Raw genomic sequence first — 25,230 nt, forward strand, 5'->3', positions numbered from 1 at the left:
ATAACCCTTTAGGGAAAAAGCTTCTGGCTGATAATATTAAAAGCTTTTTTGACCGTGATGATGTTTCTAGAGCTACGGCGGGTAAACGGGAAACTGTCACCTTTAAAAAAATAAAAATGCAGAAGCGCCATTTACTGGACACGATGAAAGGCCTATTTCGTTCATTCAAAAAAGAAAACCCAGAACTGAGATGTTCTTATTCATATTTCATAAAAAATAGGCCTTTTTACGTAAAACCGCCTTCAGTTGCTGGAAGAGAGACTTGCCTATGCAAGACACATACAAATGCGCAGTATATTATAGATGCTCTTCACAAAACAAGAGTCCTTGCAACCTCAAACATGAACGAACTTATCGCTAGCACAGTATGCTCGACATATAACAAAGCTTGTATGACTGGCAATTGTAAAGATTGTAAGACAAAAGAAATACTTTTTAGGGAAACAACAGGTAATCTCGGATTAGTGAAATGGGCTCATTGGATAAGGAAATCGGAAATGATTGAAAAATCAGGCAAAAAAGTAAAAGTTACTAAAAACGTAAAGGAAATAGCTGAAGGAACAGTTGAAGAATTGATAGGAAACTTAAAACAGACTTTGATACAATTAAAGAAACATATTTACAACATTAAAATACAGTACAAGAGTTATCGAAATGCTATAGATAATTTGAATAATAACGAAGTCGTTCTGCATGTCGACTTTAGCGAAAACTATAACTGTAAGCATTTTGAAGAGGTGCAGTCCCACCATTTTGGCGGATCAAGAAAGCAAGTAACTTTACATACGAGAGTTATGTACACGAAACCTGAAGGACATGACAAGCCAACTGTAAATTCATTTTGTACCATTTCTGCGAATAATTCCCATAACCCTGCCTCCATTTGGGCACACCTACATCCAATTATTCGCGAAATACAACACAACAACCGTCATATAACTACAGTTCACTTTTTCTCCGATGGACCAGCTACTCAATACCGGCAGAAGCAAAATTTTTATTTCATAAGTCACAGACTATTCAGCGAATACAATTTCATCCGCGTTACATGGAATTTCTTTGAAGCTGGTCATGGAAAAGGGGCTGCTGATGGCGTTGGTGGCTACCTCAAACGCACCGCAGATGAAAAAGTAGCTGCTGGTTCCGATATTTCTGATGCAGAAGCTTTTTATTATACTTTGAAGGATTTGAGCAAGGTTCGAATGTACTTACTGACTGAAAGCGACATTCAAATCGTTGAAAAAGCACTACCTAAAAACCTAGTGCCACTCCAGGGTACTATGCAAGTACATCAAGTTTTTACTGACACTCCCGGTGAACTTCAATACAGAGACCTCAGTTGCTTTTGCGAAAGGGGTTTTTGCCGTTGCATGAATCCAAAAACATATCAGCCTGTTCCTGTTCCTGTCATTAATACACTTAGAGAAGATATTCTTTCGTTTGAATTGGATGAGGAATCAGTCCTAGATGACATTTCTAATGTCGTTGCCGTACCTAGAAGATCATATTATAATACGGTTTATTCCTCATCTTCCAACTCTGACGACGAACCTTTAGCAAGATTTAGCCAACTATCGGTTTCTAATATAACGAAATGCAGCTAATTGAAAAGGAAAATGTTCATCCTTCAAAAATATCTGACGGTGTCCATGTTTTAATAAAAGTGTCTTCTGTCAAAGACAAACACTACACTTACCTCGGCGTTGCTAAAAGTGAAGTCGATGAAGAAGGAGACGTAAAAATTATGTTTTACAAGATGGTAGATAAAACTGGCAAAAGATTCAAAGCAGTGGAGACTGATATTTCTTACGAGCCTTATGATAACATCTTGGAAATTGTTCCTAACCCTAAAGTTATCGTAAAAGGTAAAAGGGTATATTTTCATTACGATGAAGCAATTAACGTATATGAAAAGTAAGACTGAATTATTTGTATTAAATTTGCTAAGTTTGTTGTTATTGAAGTTATTTGAGTTACTTGATAAGATATCACGTCATAAGAAGTAAAATTTTGTTTTGTTTTATCATTATAACAGATCTCTATAGAAAGTACTAAGTATAGTATGTAAGAAAATACTACTGTGTTACTAAGCTTACTACTGCGTTACTTTTGTGTCCCCTTGATTATTGTAGTAATTTCAGTAATACATGGGCTTCTAGTGATCTTAAATGCCTGAACCTCTTACGTACGTATTATTGATCAAAAGTGGAAGGTTATGCCATTAGGTGGTATTCAATATAAGTTGTTTTTTGTTATTAATAGGAAAGTTTAAGTTTTAAAATGACACTTTGGTAACGCAGTAATCTTAATTATTAAGAATACTCCATGAAACTGATTATTTCTGTGATTTAACTTACTAAGAGCTAAATGTAAGCGTTACAGTTTAAAACTGACATATTGAAAAGTCTGATTGTGCAATTTTAATAAAAAAAGTTAATTTTGTAAAAAAGTAACGCTGTTGTTTAATTTCTTGACACCTTGATATATTAGTTGCCAGTAATATAATAAACTCATTAAAACTATCGCTGCAGAGGTATGTATATTATAAATCGAACTATAACTCATCTATATTAACCTAAAAAAACAAAGAAATTTAATATTTTATTTTTATTTTTTATCGAAATTTGTATGCTCGGATTAGGCATTAAAAAGTATTTTGGCCCCCATAACCTTTATATTTTGCCAATACTAAACTAACTGTAGGGACATTTGTGCACTAATTGAATTTAAATTCAACTTAATATTTTTTTTTAACGAACAGTTTTAATAATTGTACCGATAAATCCGAGCTAGGTACCAAATACTTAAGTAATGACGTAAGTGTCAAAATAATTTTAGCGGCCTTTTCTCATTTCACCTACTTTTACCCTAACCCAAAAATAGGATCACGTACCTGAACTTTTAAAAACCACTTTAACAAATTACAGTAAATTCATAATCTAAAAGCCATTAACTTACCCGCCAGTGTAATGGGAATGGTAAACAAACTATAACTCCGTTACGCGTCAAGCTTATCTTTCACCTCGCAATTTGCCTTAACTAATATAACTTGGTCCCTATATTAAAGACAAATGTTCATAACCGAAGATCACTTTTATGATGGTTTTTAGAACAGTGCGGTGGTTACGGGAATAACATCACAGCTTGAAGTGTACACTTGTGGCAAAATAAACTGAACACCGGGCAACACGTGCAAGTTAAGCTATTGTTGTTTGTGTAAAGTTTAACGATTGATTTATTGTGTAAGTTAATAGAAGTAAACATTATAAAGGGTACCTTATCTATCAGTTGACATCATGATGGGTACGACTTACGAAACTTAAATGCACTTACAGTCAATATACTTAGATAACAAAAGCGCTGTATACCTACAGCTGCTGATAGATACAGAAGCCTTCCTTAAGGATGTTACTTCAGTTCATCATGTTGGAAATGTTGGAATGAGTTAAATCGTAGCAAAGATAATTTTAAATAGAGGTGGATTGTCAAATGAAGTTTTGTAGCCACAGTAAATTTACTCTATCTTTCGACACACGATTAAAACTTTTGAGAACGCCATTTGACTTTAATCCTTATTCTTTCACTGATATGTGATAAATTTGTTAAATATCAAAAAGTTGCGCCATCTACTAGAGCATAGGCCAAAGGTATGGCAACGTTTTTCGAGCGATGAAAATTTACTTTGACAATCCACAAATTTCAAATTATATTTGATAGTAGGTAGTTAGATTGTTAACAACATACACATTGCAACCGATATATTTAGGCACTTGAACGGAGCGGCCATCTTAATTTGCAAAGTGAACTTTCCGAACAAGAGAGTCGAAAACAAATAATTCAATCAGCCAAAAAAATACTTCGCAAAATCCATACTGTTTTGTCAAACAGCCCAAGCCTTCTTAATTATTATCTATTCAACAGAAGAAAAGAAAACGCAAAGAAACTCGTGCTATTATTTTCCGTTTGTAAACTCCGCCCTCTTAAATTATTCACTGGAAATATCGCGCTGGTCAACTAACGTCAAACAGTACTGATATAGAACACGATAATTATTGACAGTCTGACGGGAGCTGTCGAAGCTATCAGCGACTATAAATACCGGTCATTACGGTGGCAAATTATGAGGTGAGTGTGTCTGTGCCTTCACGTAAGTGAAGAAAAATACACGGCAGGTGGATGGTATCATACGTCTTGAACATACGGGGCAAAATATATTGCCTTTTTTTTTCCTGCGACATATTGTTCATGATTTCAACAAACGTTTGAGCTTGTGTATGAGTGCTAAAGGAGAAGGTTTTGATGATAATACGTTGTATTCTAGTGAAATCATATAGTTTTCATTTTAAAAGACATAAGTAAGTAAGAACAATATTTATAAAAAAAAATTGTATACGTATTTTTCGACCAAGCTGTGTGTAAGTATATTACATTACAAGGATAGTAGTATCAACATTTAATGTGTTTCCGAATAATGAGGTACATGTATTACAAATAATTATGTTTTTAATTAATTAATGAATGAACCGAATTAATATTTAAAAAAAAACTTATTTCAATTAGTTATATTACACGATGGTTGACTAGCTAAGAATGTCATTAGGCAATCAATATTAACTATATAGCTATAGAACACTAGTAAAATAAATCCTAACAATAGTGCTACTATACACTTTATTACCAAAAGTACACTATATTCTAGTTTAAAATTAATTTTTCATAAAATAATAATAATTCAGCCTAAATACGTCCCACTGCTGAGAACAGAGGGCCTACCGCGAACCACGTTCGACGTGTTGCCTCCCTGTCACACTTACGAACGAACTAACAAGTGCGACAGAGTGGCAACACGTCGAACGTGGTTCGCGGTAGGCCCTCAGGCCTCCTCTCACGTGCGAGAAGGCTTTGGCTATAGTCCCCACGCTAGCCCAATGCGAATTGGAGACTTGACACACATCGTTGAATTTCTTCGCAGATGTATGCAGAGAGCTAGTGGTAAATATCAATCAATATTTCGTACATAAGTTCCGAAAAATCATTGGTACGAGCCAGGATTTGAACCCGCGGCCACTGCAGTGTTCAAGTAATTTTAAGTATTTTTTTTTCAATGAATGTATGAGGAATACAACATGTTTTGTGATTAGTGTTAAGAGGAAATAATAGCTTTGCGATCCTAGCGAAATAACGGTACTTTTACTATGAAATTCCATTTCAGGAGAAACCGTTTTCTACTAAATCTTAACAAATTACTATGATTTTGATGTCGATCGCTTTAGGTAGTGTCTTACCTGAGCGAATAACTCGCGAATGCGAAGCGGCGCGGCGCGGGTAAATTCAATCCTTTGATACCTATGGAAGTGTCCTATGTGGGGGATCTCCGAATGCCGTTGGGCCGCCGCGCCGCGCCGCGTCGTCGCATTCGCGAGTCATCGCCCAAGTAAGACGCGCAGTTAGTATAAAACATTCCAGGCTTCGATTTCGAAAAAAAAATTGCAAATTTTGAAAAAATAAAATCCATAAACCTAGTTTTCCATTGTGACCATAACATACTAAATACGGAACCCTAAAAATTATAGAGAATGGAAAATATTTAACAGTGGATAAACGTTTTGTCTTTTTGAATCGACGATCACGTGGTATACTCCCTTTTAAACAAAATAATAATTAGATAAACACTATCGCGTACTCCATTTATTGTACGAGTATTCACTGTTACACAAAACCTTAAGCTTGCTCCAATCTATACTTAATTCTATGTTGTAATTGCTAAAGGGTTGACATACGGTCGTGTAGCACCAGATGGTTCCCACGGTATCCTTTGTCCAGTCTATTTATAGAGACAACCCTGGCAAACACACGCGAATTGTAGGCTTACAGTAATTGGTAGTTTAGATTTATTTACGCTGAGGTTTACTTGATTCGTGAATTAATAGAAATAGTGGAAACGTAGCGGCGAAGGACAGGGTCCAGTACCCCTAGTGTAATTTTTGTCGATAGCGAAACGTGACGTACGCGTTTGCGTTAAGTCTCATTTTGTATGGGTTTTAGAACAGCGCGCCAAGCGGGACGTTTTGGAAAGTCAAAAATCTCATACAAAATGACACTTAACGCAAACGCGTCCGTCACGTTTCGCTGTCGAAAATATTTACACTAGGGGTACAGGAGTATATTTAGTTATTACAGGGTGACTCAAAAATACGTTGACATTTTTTTACTGTTGCATATTTACGTTTGCGTTTTTGTATCAAAGTTAAGAGAACACATATTTTGAAGTAAATACGTTTTGTTTTAGTTAGATGATTGTAGTTTTTATTTTCATTGTCATTTTGTAAAAAAACGTTAAGATTTATATTCCTAAAAAACTTTGTCAACGTATTTTTGGGCCATTCTGTAGACAAAGTAGGTATTTTATTATATGATGTAGAATGTTAAAGTAATAAAAGGAAAATATTATTTTTTAAATCAGTCAGTTACATAAACACCAATTTAGCGGATCAGACTGCGTTTGCGCATTATGTTAAAAGCAATTCTATATGTAGTAGGATATACATTAAATTTATATTTAAGTTACAATTTATACATTACGTTTAGAAACTTACATCTAGTACAATTAATTAATAAGTTCGCTTATAAATATTAAAATATGATGTCATACTGTCGTAAATTCAAAATTAATTAGATTAAAAGTTACATTTTCCATTGATAGTTGAATAACAATTATATTAGTAAAACAATTTCGTAGTTAAGAAATATAAATTCTAAATTATAGTAAAAATAATATTACCTAGTTCAGTAATTCATAGTGACTTTTTCACAATTCATTAATTGCATTGCTGAGCACAATGAACTGCAGACCTGAAATGCAAGCAGCCTTCAAATCAGTTACCTATACCGAGTGTGGCCTGTAACACGAGCAATAAATTTAACTGTAGGCTGTACTCCTCGAACTTACCAACATTTGTTCAACGATTTTTGAACATTATGAATCATTTAGACTTCCTATTTTTCATACAAATTAAATATTACCTTCAATGTACGCTGTCATTAGTGAAATTGACGTTGATTGTCACGCTTTAAACATAACCTTATAAGATAAAAAATAATTATTGATTATCTCCAAAATGGAGTTAATTAGAATACCGGTGTCTTTCAGAAAGTTAGGTACTTAATTTAAGCTCAAGAATGCACCCTCGAAACTAACGGAAAAAATACGGTGTATATGGCTAATTTCCACCTTTCACCAAACATGTTCCACGGCAAAGCATCCATTCCACCAGTTTTGGCAGTCCACAGGGAGCCGTTTGATTTCACGTTTGGTTATCAATGTTTTACGGCGTGTACGCAACGCACATGTCATAAATTTAAAGGGTCATAAAGTATGTTTATTTAGTACTTTGTGTTTACGGAAAATATGGCACGTTTGATTTTATGCAAGAGAGGATATTAATTGCATTGTGTATTGTGTATTAGTAACATTAACTCTTTAATAATAAGTTATCTGATTGTCATATATGTGGGTGTTATTTTTACCGTGTTCTATCGATGTTTTAATTTTTTTTTGCTTTTAAATTTCGACAAAGTTTTATTAGGTATTACATAAAGCTAAAATTAATATTATATAATTGTTGAAACACTTTTATAATTTCAAAATTAAATAAGTATCTCTATTTGACGTAGCTTTATTTGACGTTCATAAGCGCATTGTAATATGAATAATAAACTATCTTTATCTTTAAATATATAAATAAAGCTAAAAATATTATTAGTGTTTAAAAGTATCACACGCTATTTGTTAAACAAAAATCCGTTAATGTTGAATTTTGATGATGATTGTAATTGTAGATGTCACCTCTGACGTATAGGTACAATTAATGGCTGGTCACGAACAACATTTCGTTGAAATAAGTTTTTTTTATAATTTTCAAATTCGTTTAGTCATTATTATTTCACTAGTAAAAAAGTCCTGTAAATAGTGTATGTATTTATATCCTTTATCTTTCTGGTACCTTCAACCTTGTCGTACATGTTGCTGCATTTGTCACTCTCTTCTCATTCTCCCCTCTCATCTATTTAAAGGTTAACTGGAAGAGATCCCTTAAAGAGATAAGTTCGCCATTGTACTTAGCTTTTCCTAATCATTGTAAGTTACTTTTAAAATGTGTTTTTGCAGATCAAAGACGTTACTACTCCTACTACTACTAAAATAGTATTTATTGACTATGACTGTGACTGTGACGTGGTGTTGTGGAAAACTCCTAAGGCTACCGTCGGCTTAAAACGCCATCTGCGTCTGCGACGAACAGCGTGCAGTGACTCCACCGAATAAATTTACACTAGGGGCTCTGGTCATGCAGACCGTAGCCTTTTATTCTCCTATCTTGTTAAGTGGCGAATTTAAGTACCATAAAAAAGGATGTAAACAAGGGAATGACTTCATTGAAACCAAAGTGCGAGCATGGGGGAGATATACCTAGACGATTCCCTTCACACACCTGCATGTAACACCTCTGGAGTTGCAGGCGTCCATAGGCTACGGTGACTGCTTACCATCAGGCGGGCCGTATGCTTGTTTGCTACCGACGTGGTATAAAAAAAATCCTTTGCTTCACGCCCACAATGTCCAGATAAAATCAAATCGCTTAAAAAACTGTTATGGTGTACTTTGTTTTTGGTTATGCATAAAGCAAATGCAAAAAAGTACATCATCATCTTAGCCGAAAGACGTCTACTGGTGGACAAAGGCCTCCCCCAAGGATCTCTACAACGAGTGGTTTCGCTGCCCTCAACCAACGGTTTTACCGCGGTTTTAATCAGATCGTCGGTTCATCTAGTCTGGGGCTTTCCCACGCTGCATCTTGCGGTTTAAAAAGTTAGTGGACTTTAATTATTGAAACTACGATAAGTGTTATTTATACAGTTCCCTATAGATGTCCTAATATGCCAAATATGAAAGTGTATCGTTAAAGCCAGAGCTTAATAACAGTTACTGTTAAAATAATGTATTTTACGAGTCCAATATAAAGTATAGTTTATGGCGACCGCGAACTATTATCAGATCCCGAGGCAATGGTGCGGGAATCAATGAATTGGGAATTGCATATGAAATTGGGCGGCTAGATGATAATTATAATGATTATCATAACTAGATATGTTTTAGATCATAATAGTTAGGTACTAATGGCTCTATTGCAAAAAGCTGAGTTGGGTAGATGTTTTGTTTAAGCATTTGTAAATTGTACGAAGTTTTCGATAATAGAAATACATTTTAATTAAGTACAGTCAGCATCAAATAGATATTGACTTTGCTACAGGTAACAGTAACAAGGATCCCATCAAAAACATTTCCTTGGAAAATGTTGCCAAGACGAAACCAAAAGGCTCGCACTGTTAAAAAGTTATCAGATCTCTTATATGTAGAGCCAAGTTTCTAACTTTACAAGCCCTAACTTCACAAACTCTACACCGTAGTCAATATATATGGCTTGGCCGTTTCGCTACTGTCACATGGGCGTAAGGTGAAAAATGTATTCACTATTCATTATTTTTTATCATACAATACTTCTTGTAGTAACGAAACGGCCAAGCCACATATTTTGACTAAATTTGGGGTTGAAAACTATTATATATCCTTCCTTATAACAAAAACTATTTACATAACAAATTTCAAATAAATCGGTCCAGCGGTTATTGATTCCCCATACAAAATTCCACCCCCATTTTCACCCCCTTAAAGGCTAAAAATTTCAAGTATTGTATTCTTTCACTCAGTTACCTTCAACTAAACGCATTCACCCTCATATCCTTCGATTTCACACGTTAAGCCCCTATAAATATCCAGGAATTTATAAGTTCTTAAATATCAGCACCATCCATCAAAAGTGATCTATTACCACGGGTTCTCGACAGTGTCACGTGAAAAATGACAGGAGCAGATCTAGCCAATTATAATGCAACGCGAGACGGAATGGTTGGACATGAAGTTTATTCATGTAGCTAGAGGTGTGAGTCGAGCGGTCAGACAAAAGTGTACCTAACCCGTGTAACTGAAGTATAACTCGAATATATATTACCTAGATGATTAAAATGCAACGCGAGACGGAGTGAATGGTTGGATATCAGGGTTATTCATGTAGCTTCACGAGTGAGTCGAGCGGTCAGACAAACCCGTGTATATAATTCATAAAAGTGAAAAATATGACATGTCATATCACCGAGATAATTATAACTAATGCAACGCAAGACGGAATGAATGTTTGGACATTAGAGTATTACTATTTATATACAAGTTGAGCGCGAACGGGAACTCGTGTATCTAGTCCATGTAACCCGTGTTTGTGAATAGAATGACAGGAGCAAAGACCTAGGTAATTGTGATGCAAAACGAGATGGTTGAAGATAACATTATTCCTGTAGGGACGGTGGAAATGAATTTAATGGTGAGGTAAATCAACTAAATGAAATGTTTTCAGCGACCGTAATTTGAAGGGAGAGTTGACAGTAATCACACATCTGGCTTAGTTTCTCATTTTCTGGTGTTCGTAAGCTTATTAGGTTTACATCTCAGAATCTGAGAGCACTCTTTGCCGGCTGGATGACTGGTCATTTCGAGTGCCGGACTATTTTAAGTTTAATAAGCGATTGTAATACTTATCGCCATTCACGTGACGGTCTGGCGAGTTGTTCATCATGGTAACACTGACTGATGCGTTTTAAACGCCAATCTGTAAAATTTTGTCACATTAATGGCGCTCAGCGCTCTTATGGCGTTTATGTTAAAGGTTATTTTTGACACACGGATCCCGAGTGTCATTTAAGTTATTTATTTTGACATGTTATACAGGCTTAATTTGTAACATATCCCGTCTAATTTGTAACATGTGTTTTTGTTGAAACTTAATTATCTATGGTCTAGTTTTAGGTAGGTGGTATAAAACTGTTGCTGTTGTGTTGGTGCATATTAACTATATCTATCAAGAAATAAATCATTTAATATAAATACTTAAAAGAAATGACTATATTATATTCCATGTATTTAATTAGTATCTCACGAAGCCGAAAGATTTTATTAATTGTCAATAAAGCACTTCTGCTATAACTGCTATATGAAATCGTTTTTAGACACTGAGTACCGACGTTTTAAATTTCGTTAATTTTCTTAATGCTCAAAATGTTTGACAATTATTTTTCACTCCCGAGTAATTTACACTCACAATCTGTATTGTTATCCCTGATACCATATTAAATAAGTTTATAGCCATATTTTATAGTACATAAAGCCCAAGACCTAAATAGCGAAGACAGTCGTCATCCCTCATTACCATATACAACAGCTCAGTGACCCACATAGCAGACGGGCACAAATAGACGGCATGCGTCTTCGTTAGAGCTCGTAGAAAGCCTTGGAACTATTACTGTACCTTTATTTTTAAGTAGTTCAATAGGTACGTAGATAAGGTTAAGGTTGTCTGGAAGAGATCGCTCTTTAGCAATAAGACTGCCCGTTGTCTACCTTAGTTTAAGTTATGTGCTTAATTTGTTTGTCATGTTCCTTTTTATATTGGTGAGCAATAAATAATATTTGTATTTTATTGTATTGTAGATAGTACATAAAGCATTCTGTTTGTTTTTAAATGGTGCAATGTACTAACTAGTAGATAACTCGTAAATAGCCTAGTAGGTAGCTAGGTAGGTTCTACTTTTGAAATATTGCAATAGCTAATTATTTTTTCGTAAAGAGAATCTTCTTTATAGAGAAATTCCACATGTTCTGCACTTCCGTATTATTTTACACCGATTTTGTACTTTTATATGTTTGTTTGTCAGAGTCATCCTTCATTACCATCGCAGCTCATTGTCCCACATAGTAGACGGGCACAAATGGACGACATGCATCTTCATTAGAACACGTAGCCTGAGAACTTGTATTGTCCTTTTGTTTGTTTTTTAAATGATGCAAGGTAATATGTATGTAGTTTTTTTTTGTTGCAATATTTTGTTAAGAAAATTTTACCAATTTGTACCCTCAACCAATGAATTATTCACGTACACCGATGCGACGTGCGGAAAATTTCCAAAAGTTGAAAAAGTTCTTGGAAATTTCAGAAAATTACGATAATCATACTACAAGAGAAGTTTTAGAATTTTTAGTTTTTCATTTCTAACTTATAAAAAAATCTAGTACAAAATTCGTATCAAAGCTCCAATTGTTATAAGACGAAATTTAGAAAAAAAGTTCCAATCCACAAAAAACTGACAATGAAACCTGAATTTCTCTCAAAAACAGAAGTCAAGAATTTGAATAAAATCTTTTTCGCTTAGCAACTTCCGATTTAAAGTAATAAATTTATGTCATTTGTATTTTATGTCATATGTACGAGCATGTAAGTAACTAAGTCAGTTAGTTATGGTGGGCATTTTCCGCGAGTCTACAACCATGTACGAGCATGAAACCTCCAAAGGAACAAGGTCATCTCATGCATATATAAGTCTTAGAACCCATGAGCCCATTTCTTCCCCAATTGTAACTACGAGTATACATATTTATTACCACTACGCCCTTTTAACACCTTCACCTTACAAATCGCACTAAGCCTGCCATAAACTACGCCATAAACCGACTTCAAGTACGTTTTATTGATATTATCCCTTTTACAGCAACGCTCATACAAAACAGCGTATTTTAGTCATAAAATTCCGCCACTTACGTCTTTCAGGTTCTAAGTTCAAAGTGAAGGAAAACGTTAGCAGGAACAAAACGTTCTAAGTCCCTACTCACACAGTTAGCTGGTTTATGTACCGTGGAAAGCTCACGCCGGAATAAGTTAGTCGTTGCAGAACTATGGTGTAGTCAAAGAAGGTTATGAAGGACTAACGATCTGATCAGTATGACGGGCCATTAGAAAACAGCGTACTCCAGTCATTGTGGAGATCTTTAAGGAATACCTTGATGACCTCTGTAATGTGATGTATAATATGATGATGATGATGATTGGCGCTTTAAATGGTGAAGGTTTTTTTTTTGTATTGGAGTATAATAATGCTACCGTTGTTCTTCTTCTTCATGTGATATCTCCATCCCGGAGGTTGGTGACCTCAGGTCCGTATATCAGTCTACGTATCTGAAGTCATGCGAATTAGTTTTTCCGTGCTGTTCCATTAAAACACCCTTTTTATAAATAGGGACACAAATTGAACTTTTGCTTAGTATAGCAAGTCCTGAGAAATATTTGTATACTCGTAGCTTGTCTCCTCTTGACGCTGTATATCAGTACAGATACGTACGTAAAGCCTGACCAGGAATATATAACCACGCGCCATATTGCGTAACTCCATTGGAACTAAATTTTTCATACTAAACTGAACTGTCACCCTATACATGAGAATTACAGCGCCCTCTTGACAATGATGAATTATACCCACGTCTACAGATTCCTAATTCTACAGATTCCCAATACTACAGCTTCCCTAAAAATAAAAATAAAATTAAATAAATAAATTACTAAATCTGTAAAATTAGGAATCTGTAGACATGGAAATCTGTAGAATTAGGAATCTGTAGACATGGAAATCTGTAAAAGAAATCTGTAGAATTGGGAACAATTCCTAGAATTGAAATAGGAAAATATTGAGATAATCCTAATCTGGAACTGGAGTACCGGCACAGGAATAGGTATCTACCTACTCGTACTTAAGGCCTTTTCATCTGCAAACCAGAGGGTTTTGTATGTATATTGATTGATATTATTGAGATACAATGCGCTGTAAAATTAAGTTTTATTAAAGCTTATTAAGCTACAGGTGATAAAATTGTACCATAAATATGACAATAATTATAAGTTATTATGTCGATTTACAAAAACGTAAAAAATCTAAGTTTATAATTTTGCGTCGGCAAACAAGTCGCAGTCAGGTGCAAAAAATAAAATAAAAATGTTGAGGAGTATCCGGGAGCGGACGATTGAAGAGTACTGGTGTGCTAATGTGTGACAGGTTTCATTCGCTATGAGGCGATGGCTACGACCACGTAAGTAGTTGTCGGAAACAAAAAGGTAGTCATCTGCGCCATCAAATCCAAGTAGTCAGACTCTACTCTTAATATTTGAGATGTTGTAGCAGACATTAGGTTAACATTACGCCTTATCTCAAGGCAGTTAATGCCTAGAATACTCAGTAAAAATTGATTGGGTATAAAAAGGGGTAATATCCGTATATTATAACAATAAATACAACTGAACTTAGTCATCACTTTGTTTACCAACCAGAATAATTGAGATCTAATTATACGATACCACGAGTGTAATCACGGCACCCCACACATTTAAAATGAAGACACAACTTTGCCATTCTTCAGCTCTTCCAATCACCCCATTTATTCCACCATTACCCTAATCTCCACTACAAAAATTGCTAAATAACCCCATACGAACGCCTTTACAGATATGTATATATTTTTCGCCTTATAACAAGGGGATACGGTTTAAAATTGTCACATCTTTTACGTCGACCATACACGGACACCCCACCGCTGCAACCATACGATAAGACTCCCAAATTGATGTTTGAACTGTCATTAATTCCCCGCACGACAGATGTCGCTCCAGTCTATTATTTTTGACACATACGACTGTCATTTGTCGTTAAAATGATTTATCTTTGTCTAATCGAGTGTACGTTGAACTTTCGTGCTATAAAAGTAAAATAGTTTATAAGTATTGGAATAATTTGTTTCGTTTCAATAATAAGTTATGAGTTGGAATGTATAAAAGCATTATTACAGACTTATTGAGACGGGTTTTAAAGCGAATCGTTTCTTGACACAACTCTTTAGACAGCAAAGTGATCATTTATTAAAAATTACACTATGCAAATAACAAATACGTAAAATACTTATTTAGATTTAGTCATACGTTTTAGGTGTAGATATATAAGTGGAAGTATTTTCTTCATTTAAAATACAGCTCAAATATTTTAGAGTAATCCTTAATGACAGGTAGATTACAGTCATATTGTTTCACTAGATACTTAATACTCTTACCTACTCGTATTTTGTACTAAATACCGAAGTTAACTAAATAATTAATCATGCTTACCCAATAATATGCCATAATAGTACCTAACTATTTACAAAAATGGTTTGTACCTATTAACAGAAATAACCTAAAAATAAAAGTCCTCCACGTCAGTCCCATTTTAATTTGATTAAGTAAAATCTTTCTCAGAGAGTACGAAAATAACAGATGATTGATTAGTTTCCTACAGACACTTCTATCAAAAAGGCCTTACATATACGAGTATGTATGTTATTTTTGCTTCGCCAACTAAAGCCCGATTACACTAAACACTAGATTCTTTCGCATGTAGCTCACGTCTCTCCAAGAATTTCTAGATATCCAACAATATCACAACTATGCAGCCTCATTCCATCATGCACTGACCATTATTCAGCCACTGCACTTATCTGACAGCTTGGTTTATGTCTCAATTCCATATGCATTGCACAGTGGCGTTTCTTTTATCTCTAATAAGATTTTCATTCAGATCTGGCAGTAGGTACTCCCTAAAGTAATAAAGTAGTGGCGGGTGCACTATCATTGTTTCCATTGTTGGATGGCGAAAGTTGGAAAGCGAATGTTAGTTGGGAAACTTAATGGTTAGTGCTAATAGTGAATAAAGAAGTAGCTAGACTTAGAAGAGATGAACTATAACGATAACGAAACTCTTTTCTTGCATTTATTTTATTATGATTACCTAGTTTAATTTACTTCTCTACCTTAAATGCTGAGAGAAACCCGTTGAAAAAGATATAAAATGTTCACCAGTGGTAGTCATTTTATAAATTTTATATTGTAATTGTTTTAAATGACTGACTAATTCTAATCTTATTATTCCTCATCCGGGTTTGTCCTATCCCTAAGCTACTAAACAATTAACTTGTATGTTTGTTTGTTATGTAATTGTACTTTAACATTATTTTTATTAGGTATGTATGTTATTGAAACATATATGGATTATGTTACGCCTAAAGTAAATGATCATTTAATTTAATTTAATTATTAATTATAATTACTAACACTTGTTTAAAAGATAAAATAATATGAAACAAATTTATAGTAACACGAAAAGCTAACGCATGTCCTCAAATATTCTCAGGAAATTATAATCTTCTTTCCCGTGTCGTCTCAATCGATGGACACGCACTCACATACGTCGAATTTGTAGAACAAATATAAATGGTTGAGGGTAGATCAGGGGTAGATAATTACATTTTTTGATCTTCGGAGGCAGGGGTCGTCAATGCCTTTGTGACGTATCAACAGTTGTGAGAGGTTTTGTTCAGAGGTGACGCAAGTCAAACGCAATGCGGTATTGGAATGTTTCTGGGAGGAAATTGGAAACAAGTTGACATGTCATTTACCGATCCACTAGGAAATAAGAGATTGATTTGATGATATTTTCATTGTTTATTGGTTTCGTTATTGCTGTAGTATATTTATTATCCTCGAGGTTATTTTTGACAACACACAATACTGAGAATTTGTCATCACGTACCTTATTTTATTTAGGCTTTTTTGCAAAAAAATATAAAGACGAAGGTGAACCAACTTTCAAAACAGAAGAAGGTCTATGCTTCACACGATTATTATCTTATCTTATAAATATAGTCTAAATTTACAGATATTTTTAATCAAAAACTTAATTACTTAAACGGAGGTTAGACATACGGTACTTAATTAGTATTATTTACAAGAGTCAAGCGTTGAAAATTCAATGGATATTATTTATTGGTGAAATTATTATTTAATTTTTTACTTGGGTGAAGTTAGGCAAAAATGGTGACGCTGGGGTTCCCGCCGTAGATAGTTTTGCTAACCCTAACTTTCACAGAATTGCAACATTTCCTGCAGCATGCAGCACCAGCGCTACAGCAACGCAGCAGTAGCGCTGGTGCAGTCTCAATCCGAATGTAACCTCATGTCTCCTCTATACGATGGCCCAGCGCTGGACCAGCGATATGGCCATGCGATGGTGATGGCCTCTCTACACAATGGCCCAAGGCTGGACCAGCGAGATGGCCATGCGATGATTAACGCAACTACACGATATAGTTCTGGAATGCGCCAGATGTGGATAGATGTGGATGAAAAACCGACACCGTGGCATGGCACATCGCCATCCCGCTGCGTGATAAGCCATCCGACACCACTGCGCTCTTCACATACTAGCTCATCTTAGTGGGCACATATGATGGCCCATCGTGCAGAGTAGAGGAGCCATCATATATATAATAGTAGCTTTTGCCCGCGATTTTGTCAGCGTGGGATGATGTTGATGATGTCGGTTCTAATTTTTATAAACGATTATATTCGGTACATTTTATTTTCAATGGATATCTATTACTCATGTGTCTGTTATATAAAAGGAAAATCGTTTCTTCATTTACCCATAAAAACCGGCTATACCTTTAAAAATAAAAGCTTTTTCGGCAACGCGTCCACGTTTAGTTTCAATAGTATCATATTCAGGCTCCATTAGCAGAGCAACTCCATCCATTTCTATAATATATAAGTTGCCTCTTTTTTGTTTTAACGTGATTATACCTAAACTGTGTCATTGTGTTCTTGTTGGATAATTAATGTGTAGTAATTTGGTGATTTGGTATCGTGCTCATATTATTCCTTACTTATCAATACTATATTCATCCATAAGCTATGAGACTAAAATAAAGCTTTATATCGTGGAATATTAAATAAAATGGAACTAAAAATCTAACTTATCTACAAGAGCCTCTCCATACTTCCATACTACATATTATAAATGCGAAAGTGTGTCTTTCTGTCTGTCTCTTCACGCTTAAACCGATCCAGTTTAGTTGAAATTTGATAAAAATATAGTTTGAGTCCCGGGGAAGGTCATAATCATAAGATAGTTTCTATCTCGAAAATCATCCCTTAAGAGGGTTAAAAGCGGGGAGAAAGGGAGATAATTTGTATATGTATTTATTTATTGTATACATGTAATTAATGCATTGCCTGATAATTGATGTAAGGATGTGCTAAAATTTAATGACTTTATCTAGGCGTTAAAATTGTCTCTCGAATAAGAAAGTTTGTATAGGTAATCAACAAAAAGCAGTTTGGATAAAAAATAAGTTACCCAAATTACTAATTCTACGCAGGCGAAGTCGCGAGTAAAACCTACATAGTAATATTGTAAATGCTAAAGTATCTCTGTCTGTCTGTCTAACTCTTCAAGTCTTCACGCTTAAACCGCTGAACCAATTTAGATGATGGAAGGACATAGAACACACAGACGGAGTCCCGGCAGAAGCTAGTACTATACATATGTCACTAGATATGTTTTGCAATAGACAAATATGAAACCAAAGAAGTGGCCTATTACATATACTTTTTAAAACTATATTTCCATAGACAGTGTTCGGCGGCAAAATATTTACTTTCTTTTAAAATTTACTTATTAAAAAATCGATTTAAACTTTTAAAATATCAGCGTGGGCTAAAACGATTTACGAATATTTTATACAACATTTTTATTTTATACAAAGTTTGGCCGTCGAAGCCCGGAAAGCTGGTTACTGGCTACATGCCTATCCTTTACCTGGTACTTTCTTGGATCCGACCTCACTTAGACGCGACTGGTTTGCAACTCGGGGTTTCGATATGTACGCCACATACTTATATATGCTCTTGTGGCACGGACGTGGACCTACTGGGACTTTATGGATTATCTTGTCAAAAAAGTGCAGGTCGTTTTTCAAGACATGCGTCGTTGCCAGCATCAATGTGCCTGCTCTTCTTGAGCCGACTAGCATCACAGGAATGATGGCAAGAGGCCTGATGGGTTGTCCTTGGTTCCTTTATTTTATTTATTTAAATAGAGTAACTATTTATCTAAATAATGGCACCCTTGGTAACTTTTGATGTAATTCAATTCAGGTTATCTCTCTGATGTATAAGATCATATTATGTAGATATTAAATACGAGAAATATCAATATTCTGATTGTGAAATGTCGTCACGTCGCAAATATACGGAACGTCTTTGCTTAGCGATACGTAAAAGAATTCGTAGGAATGATACGAGTCGTAATGTGATGTAAAATAAAAGGGTGTTTTCAGAAAAGAGGAAACATTGATGATATCCTTTTTAACCGACAAACAAGAAAGGTTAACATTTTAGAAATGTATGTAAGTATTATGTACCTATGAGTTACCGTTGAGTAAATACCAGGTATCTACTTTGATTTGAAATTATGGTCTGAGCTGATTGTATAAGTTATTCTGAGAAATATATTGTTTTATTTTTGTCAGATCAGTCATTTCATAGACATGAGTAAGTAGAAAAAAAAATGAGGTGCAAACGAAGTAGTCACCAATATTTCTACAGCTGATGGTACTCGGTTCCTCAAGCATATTTAAGTATGAAAGTTAGGAAACATTATAGGTTTTATAATGTTTTTTTTTGGAGAAAATTGGAAAAAAGGAGCATGGGCAGATTTGTATCGACACTGTGGCCATAAACCAATTAGAATAAGCGACATACTATCGGAAAGGTTTTTTATATACCTAACCAATTTTTTGTAAGGCGAGACTTGTCAAATCTCTGTGTAATCAAAAAATTATGACACAAAAACATAAGAAAACGAATTAATAACTAAAATATCTTGACACAACATCATCGATAGTAACAAAACCTCTATGATCTGCGGCACAGGAACTTTGTATCGAAAAAAACTATATAAGTTGTCACGTTTCAACTCACACAAATTTTTGCGGTGATAACATTTTCACACAAAGATTTGCCTGCCATTGCAAAGTTTTACAACTTAGGGCCTGTTGCACAATTTCCAAGTAAAGTATTGCAAAGCTAATTAACAAATAAATTAACTGCCAGATGAAACTTCCTTTATCTGCCAGTTAAACTTATTTGAAGATTGTGAAACGCCAATAATGACTTTATTCGTCAGTTAAGTAGCAAGTAGCTATTCAGGACTTTACTTGGACATTGTGAAACAGGCCCTTAGAACTTATCCGGTGACATACCGCTTGCCCTCATATTTATTTTTAGGGCTAACCTTGCCTATCCATCATTTTTGTACTTCCGGCACCCCTTGGTAAATATTACACCCCTTAATTTACAACAAATATGATTTTGTAGAAACATATCGATTCTAATACGGTACAGTCAGCGTCAAATACTTTGTAGCAACCAAAGTAGCCAAATAGTTCGGTACACCATATATTTAGTATGGTGTACCGAACTATTTGGCCACTTTGACTGCTACGAAGTATTTGACGCTGACTGTACATGGCGGTAACATAAGGTTCAATTTTCTTCATTTTTTTTCTCTCGAGTTATCAACTTCTTTCCGCCGTGTACGGAATATACCTACTTTGTTACACACGTCTAATCATTAAATTTCTAGCTTTATTGTTAATCAACAAAATATGTTAATGATTACTAGTGTTTTACGTCATATAGAAATAAATAAGCTTAAAGTACTCGCTCCATATACAGATTAAAAGCCATTATTAATAAGTTTAAGCGAGCTTTACGAAAACTGATTTGTAATAAGATTTAAGCTTACGCGGGAAGAATAGCTTTTTGAATCTAACGAAATAAAGGAAATTTTTCTATAAAATTCCATTTCGGGAGAATACGGCTTCCACCAACTAAATCTTAACAAATCATTTTGATTTGGATGTTCACTTCAGCATAATGTATTCTAAGTTTATAGGTTTCGTTTTTTTTTTTTTTGGGTTGGTAATTTTTGAAAAAAATGAAAACCTATGAACCTAGTTTTTCATTGTGTCAATAACATACTAAAATATCATGCAGAAAGGAAAATATTACTTTGAAGTGCGTGAAAGCAGCGTGGCGACTACTTATCTTAAAAACATCCCTTTATATTATACGTTAACTTTATCGGTTGTCGTTAGGAACAAACAATTTTTCGTATAAAATGGCACATGAACTAATCATGAAAACCCACGTGTGAATATTATTGAAAAGTTTTTTAGAGCAATAAATATTTTTTTTACATATCTAAAATATTACATAGCCTTAACGCAAACATGGGTATAGATTTTAATTTTTTTTTGTGCTACCTGCTACCCATTACGGTACAACTCATGCTTAGTCGGATTTTCCACGCGCAACTTTCTTATCGAAACGATGCTCCTAATAGTGTATGTGCTATCTGTAGATTGACATAAACAACAAACATAGTTTCATCAGATAGTTAAGATGAACAACGCAGACAACTTGCCAAGTCTCAAGACTTACACAAGTACAGTTTCTAATCAGACTTACCGAGCAATTTCATCACTTCAGCCTGGCTGATAAGCACGTTGAGATGGCCCGTTGCCAATGGCAACGCCAGCCAGACCGCCCAGGCGATAACAAGTCTCTTCAACGCCATCACAAACACTTACAGTTCAATCATTCCATTAAAATCAACATTAATTTCTTTAAAGTCACGTTGTATCCATGTTTCGAAAAACCCCGCTTCCAACATGACAAAAAGTCAATTAAAAACAAAACACGACTAATCCATTTCGAATTCAAAATCCGAACGCTTTTCGCGGATTTTTCGTCCGAGAAACTTAGTCCGAGAGCGGTAAACCCCAGCGGGATACGCTGAGGACGTTAGACGCCGCACTGCCGCTTTGAAACGCTTTCCGAGCCAACAAGTTACTTACAGTCATGCGCACTGAACAACTCTCTCGCAGTTTGAACAAGGACTCGTATTATGTACATTGCTGCTTTTATTAATAGTTAAAAATAAAAGGTGGTAGGAAAGAAAGTAATGGATGCCAAGCGTTTAGAGCTGTATCAGAAAATGTTTAAATTTTCAGGCTTTCATTGAAAGCGACTTGTGTTTTAAAGGGAATTAATTGAGTTTGTCTCAAGGGAGTTTCCGTTTTTGCATTACGCCCGCTTGGCGAGTACTAATAAAATTAAACTCTGTTTTCAATACAGATACTTAGTTATCGCGTGACAGCGTGTAAGAGTAGAGCGGCGATAAATAGATTTGATTCTGCGCTTCAATATTTTGCATTAGATGCCTAATAGGGTTTAAAAGGGCACTTTACTGCATCCTAAATAGGTTAGACCTCCAGGGGCTCCAGGAAACTAATTATTACTTGGTATCACGTGCAAATACAGTGTTAATTTAAATACAAAGTTTTTAGACTGATGATTCCCTAGAAACAATCACGCACCATAGACTACTTATTAAAGCTTGAACAAAATAAGATAATTTTTAGTCTTAAAATAGTGTTTAATTTTGATCTTGACGTAGGCGAAAATATCGTCATGTACCTTAGTGGTTAATCTAAACATATCAGTAACATGAATTACAGTAAAGTTAAAAAATTAGACATATTTCCGAAATATTTAAGCAAACAATCCAAACATCAACCACAAGGTGGCTTCAAAAACACCTCACGCAGAATAACTAATTATCTAAATAGAGTACAATAAAACATTACTTCCCGGCGTCCTGGATTACCGGCCAGTGGCGAATGCATAAGTAATACGTGGCACTGATGGATGGTGCGCTTAATAAGAACTGCTAAATGCTGCACCTGTAACAAAAACAATTAAGGTACTATTTCAACTTCAACTTCAACATGTAAAATAGGCCACAAGGGCACTTTTACACGTCAAAATGGAATTTACATACAAGCAAAAACAAAGACATCAAGAATTATGAAATACAATTAATTGAAAATATTAATGCATACTAAAGTATTCTTCTTTACAGAAAAGTAAGTAAAGTATTATTATTACTTAGAGATGTATGAAGTCTCTAAATGTCAAATTACAAAAAAAAAACACAAACAGATACAAAAAAAAGTCAAAATTTATTTAGAGGTGTAAATATCTCTAAAAGACAGAATTAAATGACTTTTATCAAATTATCCTTAGAGATGTATAGAGTGTCTAAAAGTCAATATTGTGTATAATTAAAACATTCATTAAGATAAAAGAAACATACGAGAAGCGAATGAGGTGCCTCACTGTAATTATACTCAAAAATAAAGTTAGCTTAAACAGACCAGTCTCCACAAACAGTACCCGTTCTCGAGTATGACGCGTATCTCAGCCATCGCCTCCCTCAACCTTCATTCGGGAAAGTGGCGACCTGATCAACGACACCACCGCACGCAAAGACTTTAAGGCAAGCATGACATGTTCAAGCTAACGGGGTAAATTAATATTTAAATTTGGATATTATTTGGATTTAAACTGCACCAGCGATACTGCTGCAGTATTGAAGTTTCCTGCAGTAATGGAGTCGACTGCAGTATTGCAGCGTGGCATTACTGACGACTGCATTACTGCAAAATGTTGATATCTGGATTCTTGACATTCGCGGCAGTATTGTCGCGCTGCAATACTGCTGCAGAAATGCTGGTGTAGCCTGAATCCGAACGTCACTTTTACAGCAGTAGCTAAGCGAGCGAGGTGTGCAAAATTATCGGATCACAGCTTAATCATTTGGGAAATTACCGTGACGTTGACCTTAGGTAAGAAACAAAACCGCCAAAATGACTTTTATATTGTTCTGATTGTTTTTCGCTAGTTGGAGTAACTTTTGAAAGAACGCCAATAATGAATTTTTGTTTGAAATCCATTTCAAAAACAATTGTGACAACTCAAGTTACATATGACTGATTAGTCGGAAATAAAACTTTGACATCCTTTCCTGAAATGTTATAGTAAACCATTTTGAATTTTATCGCGTTTCGAATTGAACCGCGGCTTAGCTATTTCTGGCGCTAACTGTATAAAAGACGCCGATCGACGGCCAGGAAATGCGTTTAGGGCTGCGACGAGCAGGTACGTCCTTAACCCTTAATTTGGCAGAGAAAAAAAAATGCATTTTTTTCTTCTTTTTGTTTTAACATGTCTATACAGCTTTAATATACCACAGAAAAATATTGAAAAAAATCTATTAGGCTTATTTTAGAAAAAAAAACATGTATGTCACAATATACACTGCCAAATTAAGAGACTTTGTTATGGAAAAAATAAAACAAGTATTTGTAGCAATATTTATAATATTTTTTTGCAGTTTACATTTAAATCCCCATTTAGTTGGTTTGTCCTTCATGTATTGACGTCTCTTTCCAGCTTTTGTCCCCTTGTAAGGGATCATCATCTCATCTACGTCGTCTACATCGTCAGCTCATTCTCATGTTTTAGGCTATTATTTCGTACCTTTTCGACGAGAGGTCTCACTTTAAAATATCTGTCGGTATCCTCAAAAGCGTTGTCAACAAAATGCAGATATTTACGAAGATGCTGATATCGTTTTAGGGTCATACAATCGGCTATTTTATCATATCTCGTACGTTGAGACCAGTAGTCCAAGTAAGAAGGCATTTTTACGATACCCATTAATATTTTGATTGCAAGAAAATCGCGAATCTCCTCTTCTGTAACGTTAACCGATTTTCCGTCACTGGAAACTGAGTAGAGATTGGTCTATTCTACGATATCCTTTATCATATCTGACGAGAAAAACTCGGAAAAATAGTGCAACGGTGATTTTACTTCAGGGATGTCTGCCCAATCTTCGTCTTCTTCAATAACTGCTTGATGGCGAAACATGGCCCTTTGCCACTTATAAACAAGAACGAATTTTGGAATTTTTCGTGGTCGTTTGGGTAGAACGACGTATCTAGTTTGTTGTGGTCTAGCATTAGCGTTTCTTTTACGTATACGTTGAGTTAAAGGGCTTATGAAGAGATTTACAGATGTCGCAGGCGTAGCTGGTGGAACAGGAGCAGAAAAATTGACAGGCACAGAGGCAGGAGACCGAAGCGAGGTGCATTCGGATGAAGGAGTATCAGTTAGAGACGGTAATTCTGTTAGAATCGGGATTTGGCTCAAATTCGGATCTTTATCAGGCTCTGGGCAAAGTTCATGAAGAATGGGTTGTCAAGCGGACGTTTTCATCTCCATCGGAATCAGAAATGTTAATATTCTCTAAGGAGCTAGCAATGGATGGGGCTGGAGATGAGGATTGTGCAGGGGAGAGCAGTTCATGTTCGCTGTCTGAGGTTTCGCTGTGATCTGATGTGGCATTTACCATCGAAACAAGAGCAAGCAACCTTCCACCACGCGTTTGAACTTGGTGCTGTAGGCAACATAAACAAAAACTATGGTAACCATTCCCAAAAACAAACAAAAAATGCAAAAATAA

At 35.2% G+C, this 25,230-nt stretch overlaps 1 protein-coding gene across 1 annotated transcript in view; it reads right to left on the bottom strand.

Annotated features, from left to right (window-relative positions):
- The window catches only part of LOC133518808 (tyrosine-protein kinase Drl), a 76,324-nt gene extending 54,570 nt beyond the window's left edge, over positions 1-21,754 (bottom strand). Inside the window, exon 1 of the mRNA XM_061852518.1 lies at positions 21,327-21,754. Coding sequence (XP_061708502.1) covers positions 21,327-21,435 — 109 coding nt within the window. The 5' untranslated portion in view covers positions 21,436-21,754. The remainder of the gene's footprint in view (positions 1-21,326) is intronic.
- Positions 21,755-25,230: the final 3,476 nt, after the last annotated feature.

Source organism: Cydia pomonella, chromosome 6 (genome assembly GCF_033807575.1).
Source record: "Cydia pomonella isolate Wapato2018A chromosome 6, ilCydPomo1, whole genome shotgun sequence".
In the NCBI taxonomy this organism is placed as follows: domain Eukaryota; kingdom Metazoa; phylum Arthropoda; class Insecta; order Lepidoptera; family Tortricidae; genus Cydia; species Cydia pomonella.